The sequence below is a fragment of the Musa acuminata genome, chromosome BXJ2-10, assembly GCF_036884655.1.
Source record: "Musa acuminata AAA Group cultivar baxijiao chromosome BXJ2-10, Cavendish_Baxijiao_AAA, whole genome shotgun sequence".
Classification (NCBI taxonomy): Eukaryota; Viridiplantae; Streptophyta; class Magnoliopsida; order Zingiberales; family Musaceae; genus Musa; species Musa acuminata.
In genome coordinates, this window is record NC_088347.1 from 31,194,484 (window position 1) to 31,208,219 (window position 13,736).

A 13,736-nucleotide genomic window follows, 5' to 3' on the forward strand; every position below is an offset into this window, starting at 1 on the left:
GTCTCGAGGCTGAACGACAACAAGAACAAGGGAATCGTGTGCACCAATCTCTTACAAATGCATGGGGACTGGTGGTTCCATCCACAATGTTGTTCGCGTGTGATCATACTTATGATTGCCAATGCATGCATGCGCTGTATTTGTTTAATTATGAAATGTTATACGATCTGCTATCACATCTTTTCGCGGACTAATTAGATTACAAGATTTATTTCTTGAAACCTGTGACTACTGCTTGCAATAAATCAAAAGGAACATCAAATAACGAACTGCCATAAACATCCCAAGACCACCGACAACCATCATTTATTAAGGAATTATCTAGGCCATCTTTTGCTTTCAGCTTCCTGTTTTCCAATGTCGATGTCCTCGAAATACTCGAGAAATGAATTTTTTATAAGAAAAAAGAAGCTGTTTTCTTCATCTGTTTGCATGGTTCGGAACAAGTGTGTTGATACCATTATCCTGATCCCACGTGGCCAGCAAGAACCATACTGCTTGATCGATCTATTTCACTAACGAGCAGTGCAATCTGATCTTAGAAAAGAAGGCCCGAACTGTGTTAGGCCTTTCCAGGGAATCACATATTTTTGTTGCACAGAAACTGATCATATAGTGATGGTTGGTCTTCGGTCGTATTTATGGTTGATATATGTAGATAGAGAAACGTTTCACCAACAGCCGCTGGTGGTTATTAAAATGACGGACGAGTCAAGTTTTTCTTTAGCTACTCATACATTGCTGTCCTCTAAGCAATAATCAGCGTCGATATATATGTATTCATCTTACCAAGAATAGGACATCAACATAGTAATTGAATATATATATGTATACATATATATATTCAATTACTATGTTGGGATTAGAATGAGAAGAAATGAAGCGACACCAGACATTCTCAATCTACAGTGCGACGGTCACCTTTTGATCGTTCCCACATTACTTAAATTGTTTTTTTTTTCTTATTTGCATATATCTTTACCACATCCATATTCTTTCTTCTCGCACTAATGCTTCTTTTCTCCCCTCCACCTTGTCTTCCCTTTGCTGCAGCGTGTACAGCGTTCCTCTCCAGACAAGGGTTTGCTTGTCTCTCTCAACACCTCTGACTTCGTGCTCGACCGATTTGAGAAGCCTAAAAAATCTCACGAGTCTTTCTCGACTGCAGCAGCAGCAGCAGTTGCTTGGATTCTGGAAGAACTGATCGGAGCAGCCGGTTCTGAAAGAGAGAGCTAGCTCGGCCAGGGGGAAAGTTTCTGTCCTCTCTGATCAAATCCCTCCGCCAGATCTCAGAGAGGTATACCTGCTCTTCTCTTTATTCTGTGTTCATCAACAGTGATTTGCGCGTACACACAGAGAGAGAGAGAGAGAGATCATGTCTAGGATTTTGCTTGGTTCGGTACCCTTTTCTGTTTCTCTTGGCTCATAGTTTTTGGAGTAAATTAATGATAACCGTAATCATGAGAGGAAGTGCACAACCCTGGCCTGAGGTAGCTGCGATGATTCGCTGAGCATGGTACATGCTGCTACTGATCAGTCTCATGAGGTCTAAAAGAGCTTCCCAAAAAATGAATAAATAATTTAATAAATCTCTTGCATAAATAACAATCTCCTCGAACAATTCTTCCCAATTAAATCATTCTACTTTTTTCTTTTTTTGAATCGCTTTCCTCAAACCCTACTATCTATCCTTGACATTGAATATCACAGGCCCTGAAGGAGCAGCTATTTGTCATCAACTCCGATCAGACCATGAGAAGAGTTTTCTTTCTCAAAATAGAAATCAAAAGAATAGCTTGTTCTTCGTTTTGATCGTTTTTGGTGCAGTGGGTCATGGCATCATCTAGTTCTTCCTCCAACTCCCCTTGCGCTGCCTGCAAGTTCTTGAGGAGGAAGTGCATACCGGGCTGCATCTTCGCACCCTACTTCCCCCCGGAGGAGCCCCACAAGTTTGCCAATGTCCACAAGATCTTTGGGGCCAGCAACGTCGCCAAGCTCCTCAATGAGCTGCTCCCTCACCAGCGGGAGGACGCCGTGAACTCTCTGGCTTACGAGGCGGAAGCCCGCGTGAAGGACCCGGTGTACGGTTGTGTCGGTGCCATCTCCGTCCTGCAACGGCAGGTCCAAAGGCTTCAGAAGGAGCTTGACGCTGCCAATGCTGACCTCCTCCGTTATGCCTGCAACGACATCCCTTTGGGGTTGCCCGTTCCACCGACCATGGCGTCGCCCATGGGTGCTTACCGGAGAACCGAGTTCAGCAGGAGAATCGGCAACCGGGGAGGTCCGTTGTTTCAGGCTCCTGCTTTGGCTGTGCCCAGCCCTCCTCCATGGTCAACTGACATATTTTCAGGTGATCATAGCAACAATCCTGTGGAGGATACCGATCAAACAGGAGACGAGAGCAGCATTTGAACTTTAAAATGATCAGAAAACATCCTACATTATTCTATACGTTACCTGTTGGCTGCATATATAAATAATATATATGAGACTTGGATCCTAATTATTGTGTTTTAGGCATTTTATCTATATCAGGCAATCCTATGATATGTATATGTGCTTGTACCTTCTTAGAGAACGCGCATGATCAAATGCTACCTTATCCATTAACATCAATTATTATTTGGTTGAATTGGCTTTGTGTTGAAGGATCGATCACCATTAGGTTCAGAAATCAGGGGCCATCTGTGAGAAAGATATAATAAAGCCATGCAAATGAAAACATGAAGGCGGAGATGTTAAAGAGTCACAGAAGTAGATTTATGATTGCAGTCCTTTTCTTCAGAGCAATAACCAACAGCGCCCCAACTGTTGACGTACTGTAGAAGCAGCTTTTATCTGAGAAAATGTCATTTGACACCAACCACCGGTGAGCGCATGAAACAGTGCGCGTCTATATGGTCTGAGATGAAAGGGCTTAAACTTTGTTGTTGCCTTCAAACCACCTTCCGGACAGATCGATGTTGTTCAAAATACACACGCATGCACTGTCTCGTGAGCATTAAGGAAGGCGTACATGGCGGACTCGATCGCTCTCCTTCCCTTTTTCTTTTCCATCCTCCCGCGCACGCACAGAAGCAAACGAGCAGTCGGCAAACCAGAAGCGACCAATAGGTGTAAGTACTCTAAGAAAAAAAATCTGACCCAACAACACAAGAAAAAGAAACAAACAGCTCAGAAGCTGCGACTTCTGAGGCACCAGAAACACAAGCTGAACGAAATCTCTCCCTCAGGCGACGACTCCATCTGTACTTGTCCGTCACTGCTCCTCCGATCGTAAACAGGCTAAGCAAGACTGGTGGTCGCCGTCTTAGGTTCTCCACCGCCAACCGACCGACCAGGAGCGGGAACGACCAACTGCATGGGCCGGCTCCACATCCCTAATTCCGCTTGGTGTTTCTATTATCAATGTCCTGTCGCATGTGTTGGTGAAATCGATCACCACCGATGGGTTGATCGGACAGATAGGCCACAGCTTTGTTGACTTCCAAAAGGGTTGTCCGAAGCAGAGCTCCTGGCAGACATATAGTTCACGGATCGTTCAACGAGCCGGTCAATTTTACCGTGTCCCACATCGTCCAGTATTGTTCTTGCTCATTTCAATCAGTTTTACACTGGGTGAAGGGGCCAGACACCATGCGGTTCCTTCTCATTTTCCGATCGCCATCATCCCATCAAAGAATACTACATTATTATTATTATTCTATATCATGCGTCGATCACTGTCGTAGAAAGAAAGGACGGCCGACGGATTGGGCTCCCTTATCCCCAGGAAATTGAACTATGATTACGTCCGCCGCGTCAGAACTACGCGTGCACGATGCGGCACTTGGTAAAGCGTGGTGTAACTTGAGCTTTCCGGCAAGATGAGAGCCAAACTTCATCATCCGGCAGATTACTTTTGGAGAAGTTGGTCAAATGAAGCTAAACCGGGATGGATAACCACGAATCAGAAACCAATGTCAACAAAGCGAATCCACTTGTTTCACGATCCGGCCGGAATGTAGCGATGTTTAAGAAAGTGCTGTTTGTGATGGATGTTTTATGTGCTGTTCTGGAAGCGTTGATGGTTGAGGTTATGCTATGGTAATCTAATTTTTTTATTCTTACAGGACCATGAATAAACCTATAAATAAAAAAGAACATAGTCTACTGCGAAGATGGTATAATCAAAGATGATTTACAGGCTATAATCAATGACAGAATGAGAAAGATTATCATTGAATCGTATTCAGAATGCAGTTTCGGATGCTCAAAAGAAAAAACATTTTTGGAGTCTGTTAAATGCTATTTCTGACATTTGTACATGTACATAGAGAAGGTACCGAGAGTAATCATATGACCAATAATGATAAAAATAATATAAGATAAAAATAATTATTGAAGAAACTTTATTGAAGATCCCTCTCCTATTTACAGAAGGAGAATAAAAAAATTCCCTCATTCAGGAAATCTTATCTTCTATCAAATACTTACTTAGTGAATGACAATCCAAATTTTTTAGTCTCCTACGTTCATTCATTCGGATGAGAAAATACTTACTTATTAATTGATTTTATTTTTAATAAGGAAAAGAAAGTGTTGCTTGGGAGAAGTATAACAATCCTAATTTCCTTTGTTAATTGACTATCTATCTATCTACTTTCTTTCACTCGTTATTCAATCTAAAATAATAATCCTTAAGGATAATCCTAGTGATTAACGAATAATACATATGGACTCACCTATGTGGCTGTCTTATAAGATAATACTAATCTTAAATTTTTTGAAGATTTCAAGATGATAATGATGCATGATATCTTGCTATGCCAAACAAATGATAAAGAATTATTATATGATTGAATCGAGATTATGATAATCATCGCTAAATAGGTGTTAAAATTTTAAAGTAAAAATAAGATAAAGAAATACAATTTAAGGTCATATCTTTCACGTACTCTCTTTTGTGTTTGTTAACCATTAGTATATGCAAATATATGTCATTATGTTTTTCTTTTTTTGGGTCAAATGTCACTGATTTTACTATTTCCGTGTAAAGTTGCGTACATGGAGCCTACATGATTTTACATGACATGAGGATGCATGAATAATATCTATCCTATTGCAGTCCTGTCTACTAGTGAGCAAGAGATCGATGAAAGGTGAGAATGAGAAGAAAGAGAGATGTCCTTGTGGCTATGTCAGAAGGAGAGGGAGGTGACGTCCATCACAGAGCAATCTCCTGCAACTGTCCCCCTATGTTGTTTCTGGAGAAGAGAAACAACATAGCCTTTCGTACTGAGGCACGTCAGATACTATTTGGAATAACAAATGCACATTGCTACCTCTCACATTCCAATCCAATGATGACTCTACTAGTATTATCTAACCCAATTCAAATAATTCAGAGATACTCCTCTCTTATTTGAATTTCTCACTACATCATAATATTTCAAATAATTATGACCTAACCTAATGAAATAACTAACCTTTGTAAAATCTAAGTTCTAGTTTACTTTAGATATAGATCTAAATTGAGATGTTGCAATCTCCATGAAAACAATTAGTAAAAAGAAAATATAACTCTAGTTTGCATATGAAGGAAATATTTTACTAATTATCAATCAATATCCATCCACAAGTATCTTTGTTATGGTTCTCTGTGAGGAAATCAATTAGTAAAAAAGAAAAAAAAAAGTGCTCATATATCAATAGAACTCAAGAAACCTAAAAACGCCCTTTATTTATATAGCTCATGTAGGCAAAAAAATGAACTAAATGTAGGGCTGCTCGAAATCTTGTGGCAGATGGAGCCAAACGTGACTCGATCTGATAATGTCAATGGTCATATATATCAAACGACAAATAAGACGATCATCGAATCTTATCTACAAATTCAATTTACAATCCATTCCTCGTGAGAGGATGAACCAGTTCGACTAAGAAGCTATGTGCTTGAGGTTACCTTAAGTGGTTGGTTCACCTGCGACCACGCTGAAAACATCACTAGCCAAATGTTCGACCTCCCTTTCACTTGACAATAAAAGTGCAACAAAACAACTGATTAAAAGGTAGTGAAAATGGGGAAAAAAAAGAAAAGAAAATAAGAGGAACACTGGGATAATACAAAAAAAAAGTAGAAATCATCATCTTATACAAAGACAAGAGACCTAAAGGCAAAGAAATATATATATATATATATATATATATATATATATATATATATATATATATATATATATATATATATATATATATATATATATATATATATATATAAACTGAAAAAAAAAACCAAAGGATGAAACAGCTATGGGCTCCAGCATATACTTCCAATCCACTATCAAAAACTGCAGTGGGATAGACTAGGACACTCAATGATGGAGCATTGAAAGTCGTTCGATGAAGAGGTGGAACGTCTCATCGCGATCCAACATGCTTATCCGCACGTACTTTGGTTCCACACCGAAATGCCTGCCGCTCCGAGTAAGTATGTTGTGCTTCCTTAAGAAGCCTTCACAGTCTTCGACTTCCTCCTTTTCACATTTGAGCCACGCAAAAGCTATACAACACACAACAAAGATGTTGCGTTAAGCGTTATGGGTATCATCCACGCAAAAGCTTTGTTGGGATTTGACAAAAACATTAAGATATACACTTGGAATGACTCCCTATCTTTTTGTAGTGAATACTAATGACTGCAATTTTCACCTTGGACAAAGATGTAGAGCCTCTATCTAACATTGTATGCTGGCACTGCTAGGAGAGCTCTGTATCTTCTTCAGATACATTATGAAGGCCAGATTTGTTGTTCTTGAATTCATAGGAATAGTAAGCAACAAATTGGTTTCACAGATGTTCCACTAGCCCCCTTCTAGTTTATATCGATTTAATTGTGATAGCAAACATATCTTTAGATTCAAATTTTGGAAGGAAAATATGCATTTTCTGGTACATAAGTAGCATACCAGGGTAGGTTCCAGTCTTCTCCCCAGTGAACTTGCAGAGGGCCAATGGGAAATCAGGTAGACTAAAGATGTCAGACGCCTTCACTGCTTCTTGCAACTTCTGCCACCTGATCGACAGAAGCTGTCGACCAAAATCAAACAACCTGTGGTTGTTCTGAGAGACTGGAAGCTCATAACCATCTGAGACTGCTTTAAGGATCTTTGATGCACGGAGCTGTGAGTCCTTTGACACCCCAATGGTATTTAGCTCTATAAACTTGATCATCCTCTTCGCAACATTCTTGTCTTTTACTAGAGCCCACCTGCTCATTTATGCTTACAATTTTTGTCACCATAACTAGATTATTAGGATCAACATGTTATACGAAAGAAAAAACAGGGGAAAGATGTCTACCCGAGTCGAGTCCCAGCATGACCAGTGCTCTTTGACACAGTAAACAGCATAATATCATGGTCTGCCGCATCAGTGATTGGAGTGTACTGAGGCCAGTAGTAAGCTAGGTCATGGATTGTCTTTCCGTTCCTAGACTTCAGGACTGCTTCCCTAATGGAGCCATCAGGATTATTCGGGGAGCAAACCAACTCTATGTAAGCATCACCATCGAACATGGATGCATCCCCAGCCCACCGGTATAGCCCTGACTGGAGGTAATCCGTGACTGCTGGATATGACTGCAATTATTTGGTAAAGTATAGTCAACATATAAATTCTCCTATTAATTACTTATGAACTTGATCGAAACAGGAAAATGAAAACAACCTATTTTAATCTATGCAAGTTTCGTGCATGACATATTACTAGTACCCTATTTCATCAGATCTATTGGAGTATAATTGCTGCATTATTTGGAAGAGAAATGAGTATCTAGTAGAAATCATTCCAAGATAGCCAAGCTATCAGCCTAACAAAGAAGAAATCCATCGAGTTTGAGAATCAAATGATCTCCGAATCCAATAGTCAAAGGTGCCTGAGCTGCTAGGTGCTCGCAAGAGCACTGCAAGACGATTGCGAATATCAAAATAAAAAAAAAAATAATTAAAGAGAAATATGATCACCAAAATAAAAATGAGACGATACATGAGTTTAATATTATGTAATATTTCAAATATAACCACTAAAACATCAAATCACATTCCTTTAAAGTACCAAAACACTGCATTATCCAAATCTAACAACATAAATAACAAAAAAAAAAGATTAATATTAAAAGTCTAAGAATTTTGCTCAAGAAAGTCAATGATTAGCCAGCTCATCATCCTCAACATCCTCACTCTTGTCATCATCTTCCTCAAAGCTGATTTATATCCCTCAAGATCTTGTTCATCTTCACTAGAATAAGTTTGTTCATCTTCGAGAATTTCAAGATAGCCTCCACCACTCAACTACAGATTTATATTTAATAATTAACAATAATATAATTTAATATTTACATGATGCTTAAATATTCAAAAACTTAGTAGCTCTTGATTGAATTGTTATTGGAATTCCAAAAAGACACTTAGCATGATTATACAAAGATAATTCATTGGTTGTATTATCTTGAACTTCAATGTTAAGTACCAATCTTGTAATACACATTGATATACCTTGTATGTAACTTCTACATCAAACTCAATATATGAGTTTTTATAAAAGAAATTCATGTTTAGGTGTGTACATATTGTCATGCTACATGTAATGGATAAGAAGATTCATGTTTAGGTAATGTACATATTGTCATGCTACATGTAATTACAAAGAAATCTTTCCTTATTTCCTATAAAAGATTTTTATATTGTTTCTTTCTCTCTATCCATAATCACATATGTGTGTGCCTGTCATTGCAAGCTTTTTCTTGTTATCCATAAGTTGAAGAACTCTACCAAGACGGTCCATTACTTTTAATGCATATAAACCATATAATTCCAAAAGATTGTATCAACATTATATCACTTACTCTTTTGCCTTCAATATCTTTTGCTCATTTGTTTATCTCCCACCTCTCCGAGGTAATAAGATTACACTTTTACATATAAATATTTTACAATATCAAAAAATATAGTGGCAAAATGAGTGACACTATATTTCACTAATCCCTTCTTATTTGTAAATTATTGCATCATATTCAATGCTGCAATATATAAAGGCAATACCAAAAATTAGAGGTCTTCTTGCATTTGGAATCTTTCCAATGTCCTTTGATGTAACACCAAGATATGGTACATGGAGTCCAATATAAATGTAACCTTTCTTTCCTAAAGTAATTTACCTTAGAAAAAGGAAAAAAAATTATGTTTAAATATATAAAGATAACATAATTAAAACACTTAAAGCAAAAATTATACCACTTAAGACATCTTTCATTGTCTGTTATATTTTGCTCTCCAATCTACTCTACAAATTGGTAAGTAATTCAAATATTCGATTTCATAAAAGAAGATATAGCAGTTGATTTTACAAACATGGTTCCTAATAAACAATTGTTCAAAAGTTAATACCTTTTTGTCTCCTATCAGCCCATGCATCCAACATAACAGAAAATTCATGTTTATTTTAACATCCTTATTATACTTCATCAAACAATTTTGTGTAATCAAACTCTTTTACAATAATGAAACTCTTTTAAAGTTGTTTAAACGTGTGCCGCATTGAAAAGAATACATCCTTAATAGTTAACAGAAGAAGAAAGCAATTATTGAATTGTTATAACCCTTGCTTCTTTGTCACATACATCATTTATACTTATTTGCTTTGCTCTTTTATACTTTACATGGCTTTTTCGGGTTCTTGCAATCTGTACAAATCCATTGGATTTTATGTAATTTTGATTTCTTGACAACAACAACCTTTTCAGCATCATCTCCTAAATTCTCAATGTCATGATATTTTGGTAACCATGTAATTCAGTCTTTTAGAACTTCTTCTCATTCATATATGCATCTAGCGAGTTTCACACTTTTTATTTCTGCATATCTGCATTTTTGAAGTTCTCTGCTTGATGTTGTTTTGATATGTCATCTCTAGTTATTTTCCCACAAGACATAAATATTACATTGGATCCTGTTTGGAGTTTCTTGTAGATGATTCATGTGGGGAAGAAGCAAGGGGTAGAGAGAGAAGCAAGGTAGCTATCGAGGAGGATAAGGAGGGAAGGGGTCGGGGTATGACGTATGAGGAGAAATAGGGAGAGGTCAATAAGAGGAAAGGATATGGGGACTATCAATCGGGCGGGTAGGAGGGAGGAGGAACAAGAGAAAGAGAGGGGGACTATCATATGATACAAGCACCCGACATTTGGGCTCAAGTGCATGCATGGGTCGTGCCCAATTAAAGGCGTTTGCCCAAACCCAAACTGAGGTGCTTGAGCCTCGCCTTGTTCGTGCGCCTAGGCAAGCACCCTGGCACCTTGACTTCCCTTGTTGAAACATGAGAAACTTTAGAACATTGCAATATAAAACTGAAGTACTACCACAGTTAGTAGAAGAGATGGGAGACTGAACACGAAAAACACCAGTTAAAAGAAGTTTCTATATACATTTCTCAATTAAAAACACATGCAGATAAAAATATACAAGGAAGTCTGGAAGCAAAGAGAAGTGTTTAGAAGGTTACATTACACAAAAACTATGTGTGTTTAGGACCCAGGACTGCTATCCTGATGCCTATATAATAAGCTTATATGATTAGTTTACTGGGAATTATTTGATAGAGCCACTGCCCACTAACTAAAGGAACTATCACGATCCTCATGGTGGTATTTAAAATGACCCCAGAAAGTCTTAGTAAATCTAGGAACATCTAGACTTAGGCATATGCGTTGCATGTAGTGGAACTCACCGAATAGTATGGAACTGCAGAAACGACGCTCATTGGCTCGGGCGCATCTGGGGGAGATAAAGCATATAGAGCAGCCTGAAAGAGTTGAGTGGAACCAGTCCCAACGATGATAAAGTGGCCATCAGCTACAGCATTGCCGACGAGGTTATGGAGGCGCCGTACTTCATGGGCAAACTCGGGCTCCAAGAACCAGCACAAGTTGGTAACATCGGAGAAGTAGCTCATGGCCTGCCACCCAGGGATGATGATGTCCCCGTGCTCTCCCATCTCCTTCCAGAAGGACTCGAACATGGTTGGATCCCCACTGGGTCATTGGTTCACCGTAAAACAGTGTTAAAGTAGTGGGAAGCAACACTTGTGCAAGTCAAAGTTGAAGCAAGATAACAAGTTTCAGTTCTGATTTCACTCCCACTCCCATTTCTGGATTAAGATTCTCACAAAAAGTCCCAAGGCATGTGGTAAGAATATTGCAAACACAATCTTTGGACTCGAAAGAGATCAGGGAATAGTAAAACGATGGACTTGAAAATGGTAACTCCTGTGGCCCTCAGCAATAACTGCTTTTCAACCGTAAGAAGCACCACTGTGACCTAACCAGAAAGAAGATGATGATAAAAAGAACAAAACCGGAAAAGAAATGCAATCAAATGCTAACGCGATCGGACAATGCCAACAATCACATATTTCACAGGATTAAAGTATAAAATGAAAAGGGAACTTTCGTCATCGTCGTCTTCCTTTTTATTAAAGAAGCCCGCGGCAAAAAGGCCGACACAGCGGTGCGCTGGAGAACAATTTTCTGTTCTCATTTTCTGACCTATTGCATTCATCTAATAAAATCAAACTATGTAAGAAAAGTCTGCGAAATCACTCACTGGTCGAGATTAATGATGGCATCCTTCGAGGCAGGGCGCTTTCCGGATGTGGAGCTCACGCTAATCTCCTCCGCCGACACCAGCTCCTCCGCTGTTGACTGCTGCTGCGGCGCCGCCACGACCGACTTCTTCTCCTCCGCAACAAGGATGCTCCTCTCTGCCTTGCAACCGGGAGTTCCCTCGCCCTCATATAGCGAGGCGAGTAGGGCTATCATGACCAGATTTAACGTAAGGGATCCGAGAATCAGGAGCACCCATATCCGTCCCGGATGACGCAGCACCCGCCTCTGGAGCGAGGACTGGCTCGGCCTCGGCCACTTGTTCGAGACCTTCGGCATTAGAGTATGCCGGTCTCTCAAAACGCAAGCTTCGGATTGAAAAGGGAGGCGTTCAGTGGATAGCAACAGCGTGGAAACGCCTACCCTGATCGAGAGCAAAGGGGGTGCCCAGTAAATTCCGACATTTGAGAGAAAATATTAGAGGAAGGGATGCTATTGTTGCATACACCGACCCTTTTGGACTAGTTTAGGGAAGATTTATGCTACTTACCTGTCTTGGTTCTAAAGCGTCCTCGGTTGGCTTCCTTATGAGACATTTTATTGCACCCCTTTCCTTCCTGCCTCGCTCTGCTTTAAAGGAAGGCTTTTTGGCTTTGGAGACGAGGGACTTTCTCGATCTTTTAATGTTCTTGATGTGAACCCTCCGTTTTCTCGCTTCTTCCCCAACCCCCACCTTTCCCCTACGTTTTTTTTGTTCTTTTTTGTGGTGGAAGCGCATCAACTCAGAAAGATCGCTCCATCCTCAAGAAAGATGTCGCCTTTTTCTCTTCTAATGCTGATTCACATCAATACGACTCTGCTTACCGCGTTAAAAATGCTCGAGAAGTACTTTGATCGAGTACTTCCAGAGCTCCCTCTCTTCCTTCTACTTTTTTTTTTCTCTCTATAGATAAAAAGGATAGAATGAGGCTACGAGCCGACTGATTCTTTGAACCGAAAACTCAACTATCTAAAACATACGAAAAATATGAAAAATCTACGAGGGATAAGAAAAAAATATCCACGAGAAATCCCCGAGGATCTCCACTTCCGCTTCGCAGTTACCAGCGGCTACAAAATCTCGGTTCCAGCACCACGCAGTTCGTCGACCGTGAGATGACAACGGGGCGGGACAAGAGATTGCGATGATAAGGGAAAAAGATCTGCTAATCCTGCTGATGCTGACAGTGCTCTAGGCTCAAGGAAATCGCTTGGGTGGCGAGAAACATCCTCCTCGGTCACTCCAATCTCTTCAAACTTTGAAAGTTTCCGACTGACACACACACACACACACTCTCTCTCTCTCTCTAGTGTGGCGTTTCCTCTGGGAAGCAAAACATAAAAAAAAAAAAGGAAAAAGCGGTAGCCTTGGGAAGCACGGAGCACAGCGGCCGGATGGGAGTTCCGAGAGCTCGGTTTTAATGGAGTCAAGGCGCCTTTCCTTTCCTTCTTGCTTATTCTTTGAGTCCCTCCCGCTGCAGCTTTTAATTATTTTCATAGACGCTGGAGATCATTCGTACAATGAATGAATGCAGAAGATGAGCTCTTCTATTTCCAATAGTCCATCGGATGGTGATTGCAGGCGAAAAGATGATGGGTCGAAAGAGAATAATGATGATGATGATGATGATAACAATAATGATGATGATGACGAATGAAGGAATTGAGATGATTGAACGTTGTGATTTTTCTTTTTTGAAATGGAATGTTATGATTCGAAGGTCCCGCAGCGCATGACAAGCCAAGGGAATGGTAGTTCCCTGAGAGGTCTCTGTCTTCTTAAGTCAATGGCGGAAGATGCAGGCCTTTTCGCTAGCCGAAATTTATGCTACTTAGCTAGCTGAGCAAGGCATGTTCCGACGAGGCCGCTTAGAAGTCACCACCTAGATCGAGGGAGGGCCCCCACCGACTAGTGGTGTACTGGCGGCTGAAGCAGTGACGTGGTACGCGCGGAGTGAGCCACATGCAAAATCCGTTGCCGTCATTGATAAGCCAGCGAATGAGCAAATAGATTGAATGATAAGATAGATCTTCTTCTTCTTCTTTACCGATAGAGATT

The 13,736-nt window shown here is 39.9% G+C and overlaps 2 protein-coding genes across 6 annotated transcripts; one reads left to right on the forward strand and one right to left on the reverse strand.

Moving 5' to 3' along the window:
- Nucleotides 1–968: 968 nt before the first annotated feature.
- Nucleotides 969–2,611, forward strand: LOC103968802 (LOB domain-containing protein 25). 5 transcript variants are annotated; one of them, XM_009382120.3, is made up of 3 exons: nucleotides 969–1,081; nucleotides 1,169–1,297; nucleotides 1,711–2,611. In XM_009382120.3, the coding sequence occupies exon 3, from the start codon at nucleotides 1,834–1,836 to the stop codon at nucleotides 2,410–2,412; it is 579 nt and encodes a 192-aa protein (XP_009380395.1). In that variant the 5' UTR covers nucleotides 969–1,081; nucleotides 1,169–1,297; nucleotides 1,711–1,833; the 3' UTR covers nucleotides 2,413–2,611. The 5 variants fall into 5 exon arrangements, with proteins under 5 accessions (XP_009380395.1, XP_009380394.1, XP_018674882.1 ...); XM_009382119.3 differs by having other exon boundaries at nucleotides 1,828–2,611; XM_018819337.2 differs by having other exon boundaries at nucleotides 987–1,081; nucleotides 1,172–1,297.
- A 3,092-nt stretch (nucleotides 2,612–5,703) lies between these two features.
- On the reverse strand, nucleotides 5,704–13,192 carry LOC135625141 (tryptophan aminotransferase-related protein 1-like). Its single transcript, XM_065129508.1, has 6 exons — nucleotides 12,189–13,192; nucleotides 11,640–12,062; nucleotides 10,765–11,068; nucleotides 7,342–7,619; nucleotides 6,948–7,249; nucleotides 5,704–6,541 (listed from the first exon to the last, which is right to left on the reverse strand). The coding sequence occupies exons 2-6, from the start codon at nucleotides 11,975–11,977 to the stop codon at nucleotides 6,354–6,356; spliced, it is 1,410 nt and encodes a 469-aa protein (XP_064985580.1). The 5' UTR covers nucleotides 11,978–12,062; nucleotides 12,189–13,192; the 3' UTR covers nucleotides 5,704–6,353.
- Nucleotides 13,193–13,736: the final 544 nt, after the last annotated feature.